Source organism: Mauremys mutica, chromosome 1 (assembly GCF_020497125.1).
Source record: "Mauremys mutica isolate MM-2020 ecotype Southern chromosome 1, ASM2049712v1, whole genome shotgun sequence".
Classification (NCBI taxonomy): Eukaryota; Metazoa; Chordata; order Testudines; family Geoemydidae; genus Mauremys; species Mauremys mutica.
Window position 1 is genome coordinate 306,761,545 of NC_059072.1, and position 21,926 is coordinate 306,783,470.

Consider the following 21,926-nt stretch of genomic DNA (forward strand, 5'->3'; position numbering starts at 1 on the left):
ACAGAAGTAGAATGCTCTGCTGCAGTGCATGCTGCTAGCGGGCACACAGACAGTCGAAGCTCTATGCTGAAGCCCATGGACAATACAAGGTCCTGGGAACACCAGCATGTGTTTCCCACTGTACCCCCACAGCTGTGCTCCCAGATGCCATTCCCCTCCCTAGCCCAAGTTGAGGGCAGCAAGAATTACACCCGGGAGCCCTGCTCTTTCAGGCCCTTTAACACCCTGATAACTTTGAGCCCGACACTCAACACAAGAAGGTCCAAGAACAAGAACAAGAGGCAGAGGCAAGACATATACTTGCCTGTGAACTGGAGCTCCACCCGCCACCCCATTGTTGTGCATTGCTCTCCACTTCACTGTGTCACTTTAAACCTGTGTTTCACTGATGTTTTAATTAAATGTTTCTGGTTGTTACATAATAAATCATTGTTTAATAATAAAAACCTTTAAAAATCATTCATAAAGGATCTGCAGTGCATGGTAGACAGAAAAACTGTAAATTTTGCATAAGTCAGAGATTTTTACAAAAGTATAACAGCAGACACAAGATAACAAGGAGCAGCACAACGTGCCACTTCTACCACCCCTAAAAGACACTGCAGTGCTCACATTCCATGCCCCCTGCCTCCCCCTGGATAACAGCTGGATATACAGCAGGACATTTTCAGGCCTGAAACTCAAATTAAGAGCAATAGGCATCTGTAAGGTAGTGTACTCACCACCTGTAATACCCCCTTGCGTCAGCATTCAGTGCTGCAGGGCATCACCGTTTCTGGCACTTTCTCCTGCCATCTGCCTCTTGCTGGGTCTTCCTTGGCTCAGACCTCCAGTCAAATCACACAAAGCTCAATCCCTTTCTGGGATAATGAGATCCAACTGAAAATCCAAATCAAATGCAGGTTCTTCTGCCCCTCTCAGGTTCCACTAAAGTACTCTGCTTTTGTGGTCCCTTCTCTTGGCCCATGCAGAGCTTCTCTTATCTTCCTTCTTCCCCTACTGCCTCTCTTCTCCCAGGGACTCTGGCAGCTTTCCTTAGGAATCTCCCTGATCTTTGTAGGCCCTGTCTTAGGGCTCCTCCACAGGAGCCTACTCTGCTTTATGTGGGTTCTCCTACCTGACTTCCAACCTTTATAGGTATGTTTACACTGGAATAAAAGGCCAGTGGTACAGCCACAGCTGGCCCAGGTCAGCTGAGTCAGGCTTGCAGGTCTAAATATTGCTGTGTAGACACCCGGGATTTGGCTGGAGCCAGGGCTCTGGGATCCTCACCCCTTGTGGGACTCCAGAGCTCAGGCTCCAGCCTGAGCCCAAATGTCTGCACTGCAGTTTTACAGCCCCACAGCCCAAGCCTGAATCAGCGACCCAGGGCAGCCGAGGGTGTTTAATTTCTGTGTTGACATACCCTATGATCCCTGTCTTGGTGCTTTCCCCACCCTCATCCCCAGGAGCCTATCCTGTGGGTTCTTCCTGCAGGAGAGTCCTGTCTTCTCCAGAATCTTTTCCCCATAGACTGTTCCCCGCTCTATTTAAGTAGTCCTCTGAAGCTGGAGTCAGTCACTAACTCCATTACACCCAGCTGGCATCACTAATTGCCCCAAGTAGCTATGGGCAAGTCTGAGCCCACCTGCCTTAAAGGGCCAGCCAGCCTTTGGTAGCATCCCTGACAGTATTATTCTGGCTGTTTCCATTTTCTCATGGGTTCCTTGCTGGCTGCTTAAACTGCTGAGCAAGTCTCTGCACCTCAGCCTCCCGCCCATCATTAAGACCTTCTCCCTTACTTTCAAAAATATTGTGCAAAATACAACATGCAGCTATAATTTTAAACAAAAAACTCTGCAGCTTCCAACCTAGCCCATAAATAGTGCCATCTGCCTTTAAGGTGGCCAGCGCACACTCCACTGTCATTCTGCAGCTACTATAACGATAGTTAAACAATTCCTTCGTTCTCTCGGTAGCCTGTGAATGGCTTCCTTAGCCAGGGAAGCAGAGGATAAGCCAGGTCTTTCAGGATAAATGGAGCAGTTTCCCTACCATTAATGTCCACGGTGATCCTGGGGGCAGTCTCCTTTATTCATTCAGGCAAATAGAGGTGAGTTCCAAAAGACTGTGGACCTTTCCAGATCACTCTGCATTTATGTTTGTGAACCTGCTCTGGTGGTCAACCAGCCCTTGGAGCACCATGGAGAAATACCCCTTTCTCTTTATATACTTAAAGGCCTGATATGGGAGATAAATTAGAGGCACATGGTCCCATCTATTACCTCAATACAGTTTGGGAACCTCATGCGTGCAAAGCCATCAAAAATCTGAGCATTAACAAGTTTTGTAACCTGATGCAACAGTGCCTTATGCATGGTATCACACACCTGCATGACAGTGGTCCCAACGGTTGATCTCCTTAGGCAAATTGGTTGTTTACAGACTGGCAACATTCAGGGATGGCCAGATTCCAGAGAACAATGGTGACCTGCTTCTCAGTGAGAATGGGGCACCATACATTGGTATGCTTCTGCTGCAGTTCCAGGGCTACTTCAGCACTGATCTCCAAAAAGGTTGCCTTTGCCATCCTGAAATTCTTTTGTCACTGCTAATTATCTCAGGTCTGCAGAACGATCCTTTCTCACACATTATCAGTGGTTTCCCAAGCCCAGAAACAGTGCTGCATTGTTTGAAGTGGCTCCAGGACGAGCTCACGTAGTAGCAATTGCTCAGTGGGTTTCTTGGCTTCCTCATCCTTCCTCCGCTGCCACTGCTGCTGCTGCAGGAGTCACTGCTGAAAATCGAAAATGGTGCTAGCCTGCCCAGAAAGAGAAGACGCATGGGACAAAGGGAGCAGAATCATGGGAATTTTTTAAGTTGACCCGAAGTCCAGAATTCGCCACTGGCTTCTGCCTGGCTTACATTATGCATTCCACAGTGTGTGGTGAGAAAAATCCCAGTATGCACACAGCTCACCAGCAAAGCCAAGGACGATGGGATATCCTCGCACAATGCCACGAGCTTGGTTCATACAAAGCCCCTGCTGTATATACACAGTGATGCAAATTGAAAGTGGGCACAACCATCCTGTGTGCACGTTATTAGTATGGCTTACGTATTATGCACCAACTAGTCTGAGTCAACTCAATGAGAACTAGACTCCCTGTGTAAGCATGGTCAGAGTTACACTGCTTACATCTGCTTAATAAAAATAATCAGTTGTACAAAGGAAGAAAAGGAGATATAGTTGAGAGGAAAATTACTTAGTAATACTTTTGTTAGTAGTAATTAGGGCTATCAAGCAATTAAAAAAATTAATCACGCGATTAATCGCACTGTTAATAGAATACCATTTATTTAAATATTTTTTCTACATTTTCAAATATATTGATTTCAATTACAACACAGAATACAAAGTGTACAGTGCACACTTTATATTTATTTTATATTTATATTTAAATATATTTATTACAAGCATTTGCACTGTAAAAAAACAGAAATTTTTCAATTCACGTAATACAAGTACAGTAATGCAAACTCTTTATCATGAAAGTTGAACTTACAAATGTAGAATTATGTACAAAAAATGCATTCAAAAATAAAACAATGTAAAATTTTAGAGCCTGCAAGTCCATGCAGTCCTCCTCCTTGTTCAGCCAATCGCTAAGACAAACAAGTTTGCTTACATTTGCAGGAGATAATATTGCCTGGTTCTTGTTTACAGTGTCACCTGATAGTGAGAACAGGCGTTCTCATGGCACTGTTGTAGCCAGAATTGCAAGATGTTTACATGCCAGATGCACTAAAGATTCTTATACCTCTTCGTGCTTCAACCAGCATTCCAGGGGACATGCGTCCATGCTGATGATGGGTTCTGCTCGATAACAATCCAAAGCAGTGCAGACCGACACATGTTCCTTTTCATTATCTGAGTCAGATGCCACCAACACAAGGTTGATTTCTTTTTTGGTAGTTCAGGCTCTGTAGTTTCTGTATTGGAGTGTTGCTCTTTTAAGACTTCTGAAAACATGCTCTACACCTCATCCCTCTCAGATTTTGGAAGGCACTTCAGATTCTTAAACCTTGGGTCGAGTGCTGTAGGTATCTTTAGAAATCTCACATTGGTACCTTCTTTGCTTTTTGTCAAATCTGCAGTGAAAGTGTTCTTAAAATGAACAACATGTGCTGGGTCATCATCCGAGACTGCTATAACATGAAATACTGTATATGACAGAATGCGGGTAAAGCAGAGCAGGGGACATACAATTCTCCCCCAAGGAGTTCAATCACAAATTTAATTAACACATTATTTTTTTAATGAGCGTCATCCGCATGGAAGCATGTCCTCTGGAATTATGGCCAAAGCCTGAAGGGGCATACTGTTTAGCATATCTGGCATGTAAATACCTTGCAACAGCGACTACAACAGTGCCATTCAAACTCTTGTTCTCACTTTCAGGTGACATTGTGAATAAGAAGCAGGCAGCAAATGTAAACCTACTTGTTGGTCTTAGCGATTGGCTGAACAAGAAGTAGGACTGAGTGGACTTGTAGGCTCTGAAGTTTTACATTGTTTTGTTTTTGAGTGCAGTTATGTAACAAAAAAAATCTATATTTGTAAATTGCACTTTCACGACAAAGAGATTGCACTTCAGTACTTGTATAAGGTGAAGTGAAAAATACTATCTTTTGTATATCATTTTAACAGTGCAAATATTTGTAATAAAAATAATATACACTTTGATTTCAATTACAACACAGAATATAATATATATGAAAATGTAGAAAAACAGCCAAAATATTTAATAAATTTCAATTGGTATTCTATTGTTTAACAGTGCAATTAAAACCAATTAATCATGATTAATTTTTGTGAGTTGAGCACGAGAGTTAACTGCGATTAATCAACAGCCCTAGCAGTAATTTTTCTCTTCCCCATCCTACTTCTTTCCCACTTTACCTTGAGGATTGATTTATAGGTAGCAAATCTGCTTTCTTTCCACAATTGTACTTCTGTCTGTATTAGTTTGTTTGAAAAGATGTAGAACTGAGATTGAAAAGGGCAGGTTGGTGCCTCTATAATGTCTCTGTTAGTTATTTGATTCGTGGTAGGTGGAGCCTTTGTGTAAGGAAATTATTTTTTTATGACAAGCAAAGGATTCTATTATCTCTTTTCTGATTCTATGATAGAATCAGGAAGTCTTTTCCCTTTTCATTATAGAACCAAAAAAGATGAAAGGGGAGAACCAATTCTGGACTTGAAATGGTAAAACCTGTTAAAAATAGATTTTAAAAGTGCTTTTGGCAGTCAATCCAGGGGATTTTCTTGCATCCGTAGATCCCCAGGAACCCTGGTTTTGCAGGGTCAACATCAGAATTTGAAGTTTGCCCCTGGGGGAGTGGAAGGAACAGCGGTAGTTTTGTGACCTAAATGATATTGTAGAAACCACTTCATTAGGGAAAAGGTCAGGTGTGTGATGTAGATTATAGTACCTCTCAATGTTTAGTTGAAGCATAATTTTTAAGTCTAACCAAAAAAGCAATGTCCTGGATTCTTCAGATGTTCCAAAGCCTGGGGCTGATTGACCTGGGACAAGAGTTCCATAAAGTTGTTTGATCTGTGAAAACTATACTCCTCTCTGTTTACTTTAAAAGTGATTGCCAGAATCAGGAATTTCATCTAGCTGTATAAGTATGAATAGTACACCAATCACCATGTTATACAGGTGCCAAATAAAATAAATGTTAAGATCAGCAGTGTTTTAGCCAGACTTCATTCTCCATTCTGTCTTCGGAAGGGTTGCATACTATAGTTGTATTCATATAATTGTCTTGTTGTGGAAGGACAGAGGAGGGGGTGGAGAGCCCATCATCTCCTAGTTTGTTTGTTTTTTAATGTCATACGTGGATGTTGTTTGATCTGGTTTTGAGCTTGTTGTGTGCAGCTTGAGTTGCCTCAGAGGGAGCTTGCATCTGGGACAACTTCTTCTGTTTTATCCCATTTGTTTCAGACAGTTTTCATCCTCCTTCAAATGGTGGAGTAAAGACTATTTTCAGAAACATGTGACTTCAAGAACACACATGAAAGGTTCTTGTAGATACAAATCTGCAGAGTTCAGAGGTGCACATTGAACACTTTCTAGTGCAAAGCAAATGTTCTGAACACAGGTAGAATCTTCACATCAGCTTACTGGAATTCAGGAAATTCCATCTGCTTTTGTCATTAGAGGGCTAAACTGTAATTCCATGTAGTGTCTATGATCAGAGGAGGGGGATGAGATCAGTTCTTAAGGACTTATCTCCACTTCTGTCAGCTGTAACAAAAGACCTTTTCATCTGGTCAGAAAAGCAAACTCACTGGCTAATGGAAAGAGAATGATGTCTATACATTCAATGAAATAGATTTTACAGGAACATTGAGCTATTTGTTTTAAAAAAATAGGGACAGCTGTCATTAAACCTTTTTGTTTTTAATGGGAACTAGATAGCAGCCATTTTGGTCCCAGAACTTCATCAGTGGAGGCCACCTTAATATTCAAGACTCATGATGTCAATTACCTAGTTGTCACTCTTTTTCTGATAGATCACTTAGTAAACCAGCTGCTCTGTCCTACAAATTTTTCTACACTCTGTCTTGATGAAAAACAGATCCTTATCCTGTCACCTCCTGCTATGTAAGTTTTGCCTCTGTTCCAACTTACCTCAGAAAATGGTCTTCCCAGTTTCTGCCCTAGTCTGTTTACTAGGAAGGGGAAGTACTGGTGGTACTTTATTGTCATTAAAATGGAGATAGGGCATACAAATCTACCATTAGATTTTCTTGTATATCTCTGAAACCTACACAGTTCAACAGATCCCAATTCAAAGTGAATTCACTTAAATGTATAACATTCTTATGAACAGAAAGAGGAGAAAACATGTCCTTTGAAGAAAAGATCTGTAGGGTAGATATTTGGCTTTTCCTGCGGTTATTCACCAAAGTATCACAACTTGTATGCCTTCTACTTTCTGGACATACCCTATGGGTGTTGCTTTCTTGGAGCAGTGATGCCTTCCTGACTTTCTCCTATCCTCCTAGCTAGATATGTGGTTTAATAGTCAAATACCATCAGACATTAAAATACAGAAAATAGAAATTCATTACCTCCCAAAGGCATCTTCCATATAATTTCAGTCATAACTCTGGAATGTCCCACCCTGAAAATAAGTATTTTGGATACAAGCAATAATGTGTATAATTGATTTGTTTAGTCATGACCTACCTATATGCAGATTTTATTCTGGGTTGTTGTTGGTTTTTTTTGGAGTATTAAGAAATTCACAACTGGAGAAAGAGGTTTCCTTAGATCAGGGTTAGTTAATTGTGGACTGCAGGCCAAATCTGGACTGCCAGATGCTTTTGAACGGACCCCAAAATCTCTTTATTTAATTATTAATAAATTCCCTTATTTCCTGAGAAAGCAGAAGATGCGGAAAAAATCTGAACTTTAGTTAGGTATTAGTGCAGCCTGCTAAGCTGTGACAGAAAGAAATAACTCTTTAGTGCAGAGAGTTGGATATAAAGGTACAGAAAAGACCTTTTCAGGTAATAAAACTTTTTTCTTTTGAAGGACTGAAAGAGGAAACATGGAAAAAAATGCTGGACTATGTGGCTAAAATCTTTTAGATGATGTATATATATTCCCTAGCAAGAGCTATTTTAAATCCCATCAGGTGGCCAGGTTGGTTGTTTAATTAATTTGGAATCACCTCAGTCTTATTGTACATGCACCTATTGAATATTATGTGCAAATGGTGAAAGTCCTATCATGTAAGCACTACACAAAGGTGATCTTGGGAAACTGAGAGTCTTTCATTTTTTCCCCAGTTAGTTTTTTATGTTAGAACAAACTGTAAGACAAACACTGCTGTTTAATCACTTTAAAGAGCCAGTGAACATAGTTGGATTTTTACAACTGAGGATAAGAACATTAAAATGGAAAAATTCCTTGTGTTCAGTCTAATATACTGTATTTGTCTCCTTGTGATGCCTGGTGACTTATGGATAGCCAGGTATTTGGATCAGGACAAGATATAAGAGGACTGGAGACATTTAACATAAATTTATTGGAAGTGGTAAATCATAGTGAATCATAGAATATCGGGGTTGGAAGGGACATCAGGAGGTCATCTAGTCCAACCCCCTGCTCAAAGCAGGACTAATCCCCAGACAGATTTTTGCCCCAAATCCCTAAATGGCCCCTTTAAGGATTGAACTCACAACCCTGGGTTTAGCATAGACACACAATAGTTACTCAAGACAAGTTTGATACTATCCATAAAAGAAAGGACCCAAACTGAACATTTTGAGAGTTTGGAACAGAGACTGTATAATAATTCCATTTAATTGAATACCTCCTCATTCAGATGTAGCGCTTGATGGGGTAGAGTGATATTAGTCTCTGATGTGCGACAGATCTGTCTAAGCACCTTGGATGGCATACATGTCCCTAGTTAGAGGCTGATCATCTGCTGCAAAGTCCAAGATTTTATTTTATATTTTGAAGATTATATTGATTAAAGAGTAGGCCTGTAACTGGCAAAAAAAGATTGCATTATGGTCGCAGAAATAATTGAAATAAAAGTATATTTGATGTTTTGGGCAAGGAAGCCTGTATCTTCTGTTTTCTCAAAGGTTTGGGCCCATATAGGACAGAGTTGATTGGTTTATTGATTGTAAAACCCTACAAGGAATCTGTCCTTTCCAGGCAATTTGCCTCTGTGAGGGGATTTGATGGCCTCCTTTTATTTTCTCAGTTTGAATGGGTGTGTACTCCCCCATGGAAAAGCCTGGGATGTTTTTGGAAGGGACTCTTCAGGAGTGGTTGGAGATGATCACGCTTCACAGCTCTCTGTCCTTTGATCCATTATTCCTCAGTCTCTTTGGATGAAGCTGATGGGGTTTTTCCAATTCTGAAGGTATCTGCTTTGTTTGAGCGTTTTCCCCTTGCATTCTTTCTACTATTCTTTTATAAGATAAGCTTCCCTGTTCGCTGCAATATACTCATGGGTAGATTTAACACTCAGTTTAAAAGTATATATTTAAATTGGCCACCCCAGTTTACGAGCAGCTATTACATAGCCTTGATGCCAAAGCTAGACTGATGGGGGGAGGGAGGTGTTTTGTCAGTGTGAATTTAGGGCTAATGGAAAGTGTTAGATTGACAGCACTGTTTATCCACATCCTTGTAGTGCTCACAGCTCCTACTGGTGCCTCTTTCTCAGCTCAAGTCCAAAACTTGGATTATATTATCTGCTTATTATAAGTAAAATTCTCAGTTCTTTCTTTGTAGCACTTTCTAGTGTCTGTCACTTAGAGATGATTCTTCATGGTATCTTACAGACAGAATTTAAAGAGATATAGACTTCTTGTTTTTTGTTGTTGCTGCTGCTGTCTCTTGTAATTACTGTAGCTGCTGGAAGCCTAAAATAAAACTTCCAAGTCTTAGCTATTATATAAAGAAAGAGTGGTGCAACTATTCCTGGCATCGGGGACTATTGATTTACTGCAGTCTGTCAATGTTAGATGGGCATGCTGCTACGTCAGTGGTGCACTGTATTGTTTCAACTGCTGTGGCCTTTGTATTTGATCCTGGCAGTGCTTGCGTCAGTGATGCATATCATTGCCTGTGTGATGTCAAAGTGTGGGTGTTCAGTTACTAAGACATAGTTAAACTAATGTGCTGCAGTAAATCCTGAACACTATTTCCTCCTGGGAATAACAAAGAGAGAGTGATTCATCCTTGTTCACATTAGACTAATGCTAAGTATAGCAGTGTTCATGACCTGCAGCATCCACACAGATTAGTATCACAACTACTGCAGCTTGCTAAACATGGTGTCAAAATAGTGTTTGTTTAAAAAGATGTATTTGTATGTACCTGCTTCCCCAAGGGTTCACTGATTATCAGCTAAAGGTAAACCCTCCTAATCAGAAAATATGTGGTTAAAGTAATTCTTTAAAACTTAATTCTGTTAATTAAAATGTAAAAATCTTTCAATTATAAGAACTTCTGTAAATAATCACATCAGATTATGTAGTACTTAATAGATTGCAAAAAAAAATCAGAGTATACATCATGTAAAACAGTAAATGAAGTGTTTCTCTGAGGGGTATTCCACTGAGAACAGTTGTCATCTTCTTTAAAATGAGCTACGTTTACCACTTGTTTTGACAAGCTTTTTGGATCCACTTTTAGTACATACTTTAAAAGATAAAAATCTTATCACAGAAAAAGAAGTGTAGTCTTTACAAGAACAAATCACTCTGCTGCATACCTGAAGCTTCCCTTTTTTCCTTTCTCAGTAAGTCATGTGATGATCATGTGACTCGGTCAAAGGAGCTTTTCCTCAACCAGCACAAAAACGAAAGCATTCTCCCAATTAAAGCTGCTAACGTGTCCAACCTTGGATCACTGGATCTTGTTTACTCTTCTGCTATTACAGTAAAAACAAAATGAGTGGTAAGATTTGCTGACTGTATTTTGAAAGAGAGTTCTGCTTTTGTGTTAAAACATGAAAAGCATTACATAAATCTAAACCCAGCCTGTGTTTTCAGCAGATGCCAGATATATAATAGCTACAAAAGGTAGAAAAGGGTTGGTACATTTAAACATAGATCTGGTGGTATGTAAAATTATGAATTGTCTTTATTATTATGTGGGTTCAGTAGATCAATGTGTATCACTGTGTATCCTGTTTTAAGGACCTCCCTGTCTGTCAGAACATAAAATTAGAAGCAAGTATTGCATTTTGAGGACTTTATGAATACTAGTTTTATAAGAGCACTATTATATACAGTTACTGTCCAGAAAGAATCTTTGTTTATAGACTGATAAAATGTTTGGTTTTTATGTTGAAAATTCAGTCCATTTAAGTTTACAATTTCTTTACTGAATTCAAAATTGAATGAGAAGGTGAGATTTAAAAACTAAGAAAACTGATTGCATATCTGATTAAATAAGTTTTTTTCAATATTTTGAAGTTTACAGGTTTGAAATGTATTGCCATACGATTAAATTATGTCTGGGACAGTAGAAAGCATACATCATATTAATTTTGTTTCCCTCTTTATAGTGATTGTAAGAGTCATGATACATTTTCTTTTACATTATGTTTAAATAGACACACTCAAGATTTTAAGCAGCCTGCTACAGTTGATATGACCTAAGCTGTTGTGTTTAGGTTTCACTGCTTCTTGCAAGTGTTCTTAATTTTCACGAACTCTGTAACAAATGTCTCAGGAGACTTTTTCCCTACCACCATCTCTTCATTTCCCCTTGGGGTAAAATGCACACCAAAAAAAAAATTACAAGCTACGTCTGCCATAATAATTTAAGGGAAATGTAGACATTCTGATACAATGGCACTATTGAAAGTATGGGAAAACATGTGTCTTCTGTTTTAATATGATATTTTTAGTGTGTGGTAACGCATTTTTCAGGCAATTATATTTTAAACCAGGAGTATCCAACCTACGGCCTGCAGCTGTACACAGTCCACCAGAGCATTTCATAAGGCCTGCAGCCTGCTTCAACACAATATACTAACGTACAATTTATTAGCAGTTTGTCGTCATGTTTACATAATTTTAGTTTACACAAGCGTGTAAATAGACAATACTATACATACATTGTTTCTGTCTAAATACATACAAAACAAGCTGAACTTAAAATATAAATCAATACAGGTGACTTTAAATCATATTAAAATATGTAGAATCTGTTTGGGCCACACAAGTTTGTGTGTAGGTTTCTGTGGGCCTACTATGTGATAAGGTTGGGCACCACTGTTTTAAACTATAGAATATTTCTATCCGATTTTTTTCTTTGTGTCCTTCAATTTTACTTTCATAATGAGATTCAGCATGTTGCAATATATAGAAGATTCCAGACTAGCAATTTAGATAATACAAACCTTTAACATTAATAATCAAATATAATCATATTAAGGAAACACTTTCTAAAACAGAATTTCATTTGTATACACTCTAAAAAATTAAAATGTTAACACATCCTAATAATGTCATTATTGGCTGATAATGTGACATCATTACTGTATTTCATGGCTAGGAACAGTAAATTTGTCATCTATACTTATCAACAGTCTAACAAGTAACTTGAAGCAATAACAAATAGAAACATAAGAGTTCCTTTTACAATGTATTATGCCTAAATAAAACCAAGATCTTCACGTTAGTTGTAAAAACAAAAAAAAAAACCAGTTTTATATTTTTTAAAATCTGGCGTTAGCATTTTATCTTAAGCTCTCACAAAAAAAACCTTTTTTTTTTCTCAAGTCATGCTACCAGTACCATGATTTCTGGCAAAAACATCACAGCAAGGAACTCTGCCAAGCTCTTTTTTTTTTTTAATTTTATCTACCATTTATTACATTTTACAATGATTTAAAAACCTAATCAGAAGTATAATGGAGTTCACTGTTACAGCCTGAGTGAGAAGAAACCATCTTTTCTCTATTTTTAAATCTTCTGAATTTTAAAGTCAGGATATAAATATTTCAAAGTTAGCACCTTGTCTTAATGCTAACACCACAAGTGGGACTCATTCAAGTTAATAAATTGCCTTGAGTCTCTTATTTTCTGACTGCTGGGGGAGTAGGTGGTTTGTGAACGTGGCTGTGTTGGGAGCAATGTGTTAATGCCACCATATGGCAACTTTTGTATTGGCTTTGGAGAAAACTGCTGCTTATATCAGTCAAGACAGAAAGGCATTAAATACACAAAATATGGTGGTCTTCCGAATGAAGTATAATTTGCTGTTCAGAACACTCAATTTGGCCAGATGCAGCAAAAGTAAACATCCATTGATGTGCTTACCATCTATATGCATACTATATATCTTTCTTCACAGATGTGCATCACCAGAGTTTCTGGAGCAACTAGGATGGAAGGGTTTTAATTAGACATGAGCAGCATGAAGAACTGTGGGCATGATTCTCAACTGACTTATAACTTGTGTAGTCATTTATATTTGTTTAAAGTGAGTGGTTTAAAGCAGAGTGATATCATTTTGTATCCACTTTGAAAACATTTTTCTTGGGTATAAATGGCTACAAGATACAAGCAGCAAAGAAAAGACCCCTTATTTTTATTTAAAAATGTAAAGTATATTCTGTTTTAGGCTGATGATACATTTAATATGCCTGCAGCTTTTGCTATTGACTTTATTTTTTAAGTAGTTCCATCCTTGTTTTTCTTCTGAAATATTCTGTTTAAGACAGACTGTTTTAAGGTTAGGGACAGTAGCAACCCATTGTAGGCTTATATATTTGTTATATTTATTTATGGTCCTCTTCAACACTCCTTACTCCAGCAGAACTCCCACTGCTTCAGTTGCTGAAGAAAATTTGTAATTCCAAGTTAAACAAAATATGGAAAAGGCTACATTAAAGTTGGCTTTTAACCCATCTTTTCCCATCTGCAACTAAAGACCTTGCTCTTGAAATTAGATAATTTTTCTTTGCTGTCAAAGTCATGGACTACCAATTACACAGAAAGTAAAACTGAGCTTCTTTGCAGATTAAAACATTTATAGCATTGCATGTTTTATGTTGAGGATATTGTATAACGTTTTCAAATTTGATCAGACACTAAGTTCAGAAATATTTTTGTTGCTCTGGCCCAGTTTTTCGCATTCAGGCAGAATTACCTTGATTTTTCTTCTAGCATCTTTGCTTACCAACAATAGGATGGATTAATCTTCTTATACAGATAATACTTGGCATTTACTTAGCACCTTGCATTTGCTGATCTGAACACAGTTTAGAAGCATTAATGTCCTAAGTCTAAGAATAAGAACACTCTTTTGGGGCAGAAAAGTATTATCCTGGTTTTACAGATAAAGAATCAAATTCATTCCTTTTGTAACTCCTTTGAAATAGTTGGGAGTTCTGGGTGCTCAGCACCTCTGAAAATCAGCCTACGCATTTTACTTTCCCTAAGATTACCCAGGAAGTCTGTTGCAAAGTTGAGAATAGAACACAGAGCTCCACGCTCCCAATCCTGTGCTTTTGCCACAAAACCATCCTTCTCAAATATTTTCCTAGGAAGAATACACATGGATTTCTCTTCCTTTTAATTATTACTGTTGGTGATTATAGCTTTGTGTATTTAAAAAAAGAAGCTTTATTTCCAGAAAGAGGGAAATATTTACAGGGAAATATTGTTTTTATGCGCCATATCTGTTGTTCACATGAATTGAGTACCCTTCACTATAATTTTATCTTTACAGCCCATGTACTCTGTTGTCCATGTTATCTTGTTTATTTCTTTGCAGAGATATTGAAATTCAGAATGGACTTAGAACTTTTAAAGTTTGTTAAACCGTGCTGTACTGAAATACTTCTGTAACCCATTTAGGTCCTGCTCAGGTTCCAATGATGTCCCCAAATGGTTCAGTGCCTCCTATTTATGTGCCTCCTGGATATGCCCCACAGGTATGTCCAAACATCTGATTCATATGGCTTCATATATTCACATTACATTTGCAGTTAAATAAAACATACATAAAATCCTGGGACTAACATAACAATAAGCTGACATGTCTAACCTGGTAACATGACATGGTAAGTTTCAGAATTACAGTGATTTGCACAAGTAAATGTGGTGTCCCATAAAGTCTCTTCAGTAGGAGTCTCCTTGTATGTTTTTATGAGCCTCCTTTTTGATGTATGTGTATAATATTTATGTTACTCCCAGTTATTTGTATTGTAATAGAATGCGAAGTTCCCAAGCGGGATCAGGGAACCCTTGTGCTAGGCATTGTACAAACATATAAGGAAGACGTGGTTCCCTATTCTAGTCTACCTTCCAAGACCCCAATCCTGCACTGAGCTTCATGTTGGTAGACCCCCTTCATCTGTGCAAAGCCCCACAGACTTCTGGGGGGCGCCATCTGGTTAAGTGTTCTGCCACCAAGGAGCTCCCTGGAGAACTGGAACTTAAATGGACAAGATAGACAAACAGTAATGGACATAGAACATGTAAGACCAAGTACTAAGTAGCTTTTTGGGATATATTGTCATTTATTATTTGTTTCTACAATGCCTAGCCGAATGGAGAACCAACCTGGTTGTGGTCTTTAGGCACTAGTGCAATACAAATCTTTGATAATTGTCAGTGTATTGTCTTAATTAAAACTTCCCACAAACCATACAATTTTTTCTCTTGCCGCTGTACTGGATCTACAGCCAACCTACTCTGCCTTTGCTGATCCAATGTTCACAGCCTGTGGTATAGAATAAGGAACGAACAAACAACACAAAATGCAACCCAAATAACCAAAGCCAGTCAGATGGTGCATATGTTAATGAAAGAGTATAAAATTCTGTCCGCCAGCAGAGTGCTTGCATACAGGGCAGGAGGCTCACCTACTTTCACTTACTCTCTGCTGGGGAAAGTTTGTGTATAAAGGCTTGTCTGCATGGTCATTTAATGTGCAGCAATTCGGGTGAATGTACCGTGCTCTAGCTTGCCACACCCTAATTGGCCATGTGGACTCTGCTACTGCACACTAAATATACCATAGTCAGAATTGTTAGTGTGCAGTAGCATGATCCGCATGGCAGGCTCACATGCTATATATCAGGGGTAAGCAACCTATGGCACGGGTGCCGAAGGCGGCATGCAAGCTGATTTTCAGTGGCACTCACACTGCCCAGGTCCTGGCCACCAGTCCGGGGGACTCTGCATTTTAATTTAATTTTAAACAAAGCTTCTTAAACATTTTAAAAGCCTTATTTACTTTATATACAACAATAGTTTAGTTATATATTATAGACTTATAGAAAGAGACCTTCTAAAAACGTTAAAATGTATTACTGGCATGCGAAACCTTAAATTAGAGTGAATAAATGAAGACTCGGCACACCACTTCTGAAAGGTTGCCGACCCCTGCTGTATATTCATAACCTGTCTTGCCACGTGCTAACCGACAAGCCCTTGGTTGGTTCTTAAATCTTGAATATTAGAATACCGAATCTGGCAGCAAAATGGATTTTGTGTTTTTTAATTGTTTCATTTTGTTTTAGATCATTACAGAAAGGCATGTTTCCTGTTAAAATTCATGTTTTATCATTAGGAAAAATAAAAATCCTTACATCTTTGCTATGAGCTAGTTTCTTCTGTATTTTTTTTTAATTTCAAGTGGGTTACTTAATGCTAAAACATTATAAAATACATGAAAGGCTAAATAAGTTTAGTGAAATTAATATATACTGTTTGCTTCCATTGAGGGCAGAGAGCCTCTCTCAGCTGTCACCCAGAACTCAGAGTTATCAAATCCTGGTAAAACCTTTATGTTGTAAGAGTTCTGAAATGCTTATTGCTAACAAAGCATACCATTGTGTAGTGATTTATACGAAAAGATTCTGTAGCAAATAAAAAAAAATTGACAACAAATAGATAACTTGCTGCCAGTGGAAGCAACCAGTACCAAGCTCATAGTTATCCCAAAACAAATAAAGTCCCAACAAGAGATTTTAATTTAGAATTATAGAAGTGTAGGACTGGAAGGGACCTCAGTGGGTATTCTAGTCCAGTCCCCAGCACTCAAGGCAAGACTATGGAAAAACTAGACCATTCCTGACAGGCCTTTGTCTAACGTGTTCTTAAAAACCTCCAGTGATAAGTGTTTGTCTAACCTGTTCTAAAAAACCTCCAGTGATGCAGATTCCACACCCTCCCTAGGCAGTTTGTTCCAGTGCTTAACCACCTTGGCAGAAAGTGTTTTCCAGTGTCCAACCTAAACCGCCCTTGCTGCAATTTAAGCCCATTGCTTCTTGTCCTATCCTCAGAGGTTAAAGAGAACATTTTTTTCACCTTTCTCCTTGTAATAATCTTTTATGTACTTGAAAATTGTTATCATGTCCCCCCTCAGTCTTCTCTTCTCCAGACTAAAAAACACCAATGTTTTCAATCTTTCCTCATAGGCCATGTTTTCTAGACCTTTAATCATTTTTGTTGCTCTCCTCTGGACTTTCTCCAATTTGCCCACATCTTTCCTGAAGTGTGGCACCCAGAACTGGACACAATACTCCAATTGAGGCCTAATCAGCGTGGAGTAGAGCAGAAGAATTCCTTCTTTTGTCTTGCTTACAACAGTCCTGCTAATACATCCCAGGATGATGTTTTCTTTTTGTGCAACAGCGTTACACTGTTGACTCATATTTAGCTTGTGATCCACTATGACCCCCAGATCCCCTTCTGCAGTACTCCTTCCTAGGCAGTCATTTCCCATTTTGTATGTGTGTAATTGTTTCTTTATACTTAACATTAAAAAGAAAAAAAAACCCTGAAGGTGCCCTGCAAATGTGTATATATTAAGAGAAGTTGAAAACCTGCAGAAATATATGCTAAATGACCAAAACCACCAGGCTAGGAAGGCTATTCAATATATCTATCATTTATGTATCATTTTAGTTTAGGTCTCTTATGCCTGGATTTGCCCTAGCTCCTGAATTTGGTGATTTTACACCATACTTTCTGCTGCTGGAGATTAGAGCCAACATATAGGATAAGACATGTCTTGGTTTTCACACATTATATAAAACTACTAAGTGTTTCAGAAAACGTGATATACTGTTTAAAAAAAACAGGGCTTGCTTTACCCCCAATATCGTGGGAGTGAAATTCATTCTGTGAAGAGAGTAAAATTACACTTTTAGTTACTGTGTGTGAGCCTGCCTGTTCTACAGAGTTAAGTCTGTCTACATTCATTGATCTGTAATTGGTTTCCCAGTGATGATGATGGCTTTGCACAAAGATAGAGAGTATGGGCCTTACGCCAGAATTAAATGTTTCGCTTGTAAGGTTATTGTTGCATTCAGCATCCCTCAGTGCTGTGCGGAAAAAAAATCATACTTGGGCACTATTTTTGTTTGATTTTTATACATGTGCAGTTATCTGATTTGCACACACTATTGCAGTTAATGTTTAAATGAGACACACAGTTGTGCATGTAAATTATTTGAAACTCCTAACTTTTAATAATTGGACTTTCAGAACCTAATGTCATGAATGGGGAAGTTACCCAGGAGGACAGCATTATATTGGTTTGCGCTTTGTTTACCATCAGATCACATTTGGCATTTTTTTAAAGCCCTAAGAGCAAGAAACATTATTTTAATGAAATCTTGCTTTCTACAGAATTTGAATCTGTTATTAGGCTGGATAAATGCCTTAAACAGGCTAGATCCAACCTCCAGGCTGGGTGTTTGACAACACTACCGTCTAGGTTGTCTACATTTTCCAGCAGATTATATGTTAAGTAAGATTTGCTGTAGAAACTGTGCTGGAGCATCATGGAAAATAGGAGCTGGCACAGGTCCAGATGTGGCAGAACCTGAAAAGCGAGATTTTAATAAATTATGCTGTGCTGAATACCTTTCGTAGCCTTATGATTTGCTGCATTTTGCAGTTTAACTTTGAAATATATATATGTATACACACTTGAAGTTCACCTTTAATGTAAAGGTCTTCATTTAAATCCATTGCCTTATCCTTCACTTACTCGGACATGCTGAGATACCACAGGAGTCTGTGAACTAGGTATAATGTTAAACACCATGTGTGCCTCAATAACGAAGCGCAGCAGGGAAGAGTAAGGACGAAGTGATATCTTTAATTCTTTTTTTTTCAGTTTGTCAGACTCCAAATGTTGCTGTAATATGTAGTATAATTTTTGTATGTAAGGCCTGGTCTACACTGGGGAGCAGGGGATCGATCTAAGTTAAGCAACTTCAGCTACGTGAATAACGTAGCTAAGGTCGACGTACTTAATTCTACTCACCGCGGTGTCTTCACTGCAGTGAGTTAACGCTGATGTTCCCCCTTCGACTCCGCCTGCGCCTCTCGCTCCGGTGGAGTACCGGAGTTGATGAGAGAGCGCTCAGCAGTCGATTTATCGCATCTAGACTAGATGGGGTAAATCGACCCCTGCTGGATCGATTTCTGCCTGTTGATCCTGCGGGTAATGTAGACAAGCCCTTAGAAAGCATAACTCGTATGACTATCCTTGCTACAAACATAAGGGACTTAAATAATTAAAATTACATCTTTATGTTTGGGGAATTAAACTGGCCAACTCTATAGTTGCCTATACTGTTGTTGTTATATTCGAATTGCAAGAATAGGACTTCTTCAGTTTTGGTAGCTTTGAGGAACGTTGTTTTAGTTTAAAAATACTCTTCTTTTACAGGAAGGGACAGTTTCAAAGTACCAAATCCTTTGGAAAGTCACATGGTATTTATTTTAAAGCTATGTTATGGCTTAAAAATTAATCTTAAATTCAAGATAAGTATTTCTGTAATTGATCAATCCAACCTTAAATAGATTTTAACTTCTTTATCTTAATTGTTGTGTATTCCTGTTCCCACACCTACATTGCAGTAGGTGGTCATCTCACCAAACATCATTGCAAATAACAATATATTCCAAGTGGTCTGTCCCCTATTTTAGGAAGCTATTTAGGATATTACAGTGGGCACATAGGTTTTCCTTTTTTTCTGAATGGCTATTTCCACCCTCCCCCCCACACCCATTTTACATCTATCACACCCTATTACATATCAACTACAAATTCATCAGCATGCAAACCTGCCAGCTGAGAGGCCTGGCAACTTCCTTTGAGGTATTCTGTAACACTTGTTATTGGGGTCTTGAAGTCTGTGTAATTTTTTTTTCTTTTTGGCACTCTGGAGGCTGAGGTTACTGCCCCCACAATACTTGAAGCTATGGTTACTCCAAGCCAGATCCCCTTTTAGGTAGTAGGTTATACTACCAACTGAATCATATTTAGTTTTCCACTTTTTTTTTAAATGGATTAACTACACTGGTGAACCTCAAAATGGCCTAAAAGGATTAAAAACTGTTTATAAAATTTTGTTACATGCAGCTTTCATTTTAAGAGGGGGGAGAAGTATTTTCTCCCCATTATTTTCCCACCCAGAAATCAATTGCACTTTTACACTTTCCTACAAGAAACCTACTGAAACACACTACTACGTATCCCTCATTTTCCTCGCCCGCATTCTTTTTTTTTGTCTTATCATCTCCATTTTGTTCTACTTGTACTACTGAAGATTCTTTTGCTCTTATATTCAAAACGAAAAATTCTCTTTTAAAAAGATTTATTGATTTGTTATCTTTCAGACTGCATAGTTCCAGACTCCATTTCCTCTTTGTGGCATATATTTGAAACGAGCTGTTTGCTATCTAAGAAGCAGTCCTTTACCTGATCAATGTTTGTTCTCTTGGCTTAAGGTTATTGAAGACAATGGTGTTCGAAGGGTTGTGGTGGTTCCCCAGGCTCCAGAATTTCACCCTGGCAGTCATGCAGTAATACATCGGCCTCCGCATCATCCGTTGCCTGGTTTCATTCCTCTTCAAGCCATGATGCCCCCCCCACCACGACATATATATTCAACAGTGACTGGAGCAGGTGATATGGCTTCGCAGTATATACCACAGTATCACACTTCACAGGTATATGGAGATCTGGGTAAGTAAATTGTCAAAGAGTTACATATCCTATCAAAGCAATGTGTTCGTGTTCTTCTGGCGTCTCTAGTCCATTCAGTATTCTTCTGTTGTGTAACTGTTAGCTTTAAGCCGTACTATAGCCTAAATTCGAGCTGTTAGCTAGGCATCCTGCAGTACAAATAAAGACAGTATCAGGGAACCATATATGTTTTTATTAAAGTACGTTAAGTATTTTGTTTCAGAAAATTGTCTGATATCCCAGTCTAAGCAGAATTAGGCCTGGTGAGTTCTAGAAGGGAGCCTCACACACTGGAAAAGGCAAGGCATTATATGATATGATTTTAGTGATTCAGTAAGTGTCACTTTTTCCTCTGACTCAGTATTTAAATCCATTGCCTCAGCATTATAGGTAGGCCCTTTGTTCTCTATGGGACACTGGATCCAAATTCTGTGAATTTCTACCACATAAGCAGTGTAGAAATCTGTGACATGTTGAAATTTCCATGGTTACTTCAAGTAAATTCAAAACCAGAGCATCTGTATTGAATTAAATATGTGAAAAATAAAACAGTACATTATTCCTTGTTTATTTTACGCTAAATTCAATGTATACCTGAATTTTTGAATTTTTTTAAATTTTGCACTGTTCCAGTATTTATGGTTCTTAGCAAAGTTGCACATTTTTGTATTAACAGCAGCAAACTGCATTCCAGAAGACGTCAGGAGTGGTAGCTGCAGGTTGTGACTGCTGGGTTTGGGGTTGTTGGAGTTTTGCTTCCTGGGATCCAGTATGGAATGTGGCTTGGGTTTTTGGCAGCCAGGAGCTAGCAGAGGCTTAGGCACTGAGAAGATGTGGGTGGGAAGTGGAAAAGGAAGAGTATTCATCTTCTCTTTCCTTCCCCTTTTGTGCAGAAACAAAAGTGACTTGGAATTTGGGGGAGAGCTTGAACTCCTAGGTTACCACCCCAGTAATCTGATCACCCAATTGGCCGCTTCTCAAATATCCACCAGTGCATCAGCCATAAATAAGCACATTAGCAGGATTTTTCTACTAAAATGATTGGTAATAAACTGGTTAATAAAGTTGAGATTCAAAATGTCATCAGTACACTTCAAAGTCAACTCTCAGTTGCAATGAATGAGTTTGCCCTCTTCGGGTCTGCTCTTTCAGGCTGTTTTCAGACTCTAGAGGATAGTATTTCATTGCCCAATAATGGCTCAAAATTTATTTTTTTAAATAAAATGTTAGGCCTTGACTACACTAAAAAGTTGTATTGATTAAACTAAAAATCAGTTTCTAAAGCATTTTAGTTAAATTAGTACAACTCTCCCTCCCATCCCCACCCCCTGTGGACACAATCTTATTTTGGTTTAAAAGTGTCTTATGTTGGATTTAGCTCAGTTG

The 21,926-nt window shown here is 38.4% G+C and overlaps 1 protein-coding gene across 4 annotated transcripts in view; it reads left to right on the forward strand.

The window, feature by feature from the left end:
• FNDC3A (fibronectin type III domain containing 3A) overlaps positions 1 to 21,926 on the forward strand; it is a 178,541-nt gene that overhangs the window by 79,998 nt on the left and 76,617 nt on the right. For 2 of the 4 annotated variants that reach the window (XM_045013964.1, XM_045013974.1), the window contains 2 exons: positions 14,402 to 14,478; positions 20,303 to 20,540. In XM_045013964.1, the coding sequence (XP_044869899.1) occupies positions 14,402 to 14,478; positions 20,303 to 20,540 (315 nt within the window). Of the gene's footprint in view, positions 1 to 9,843; positions 9,939 to 10,360; positions 10,485 to 14,401; positions 14,479 to 20,302; positions 20,541 to 21,926 lie in introns of those variants that run through there. The other 2 variants (XM_045013983.1, XM_045013977.1) reach the window with 2 other exon arrangements.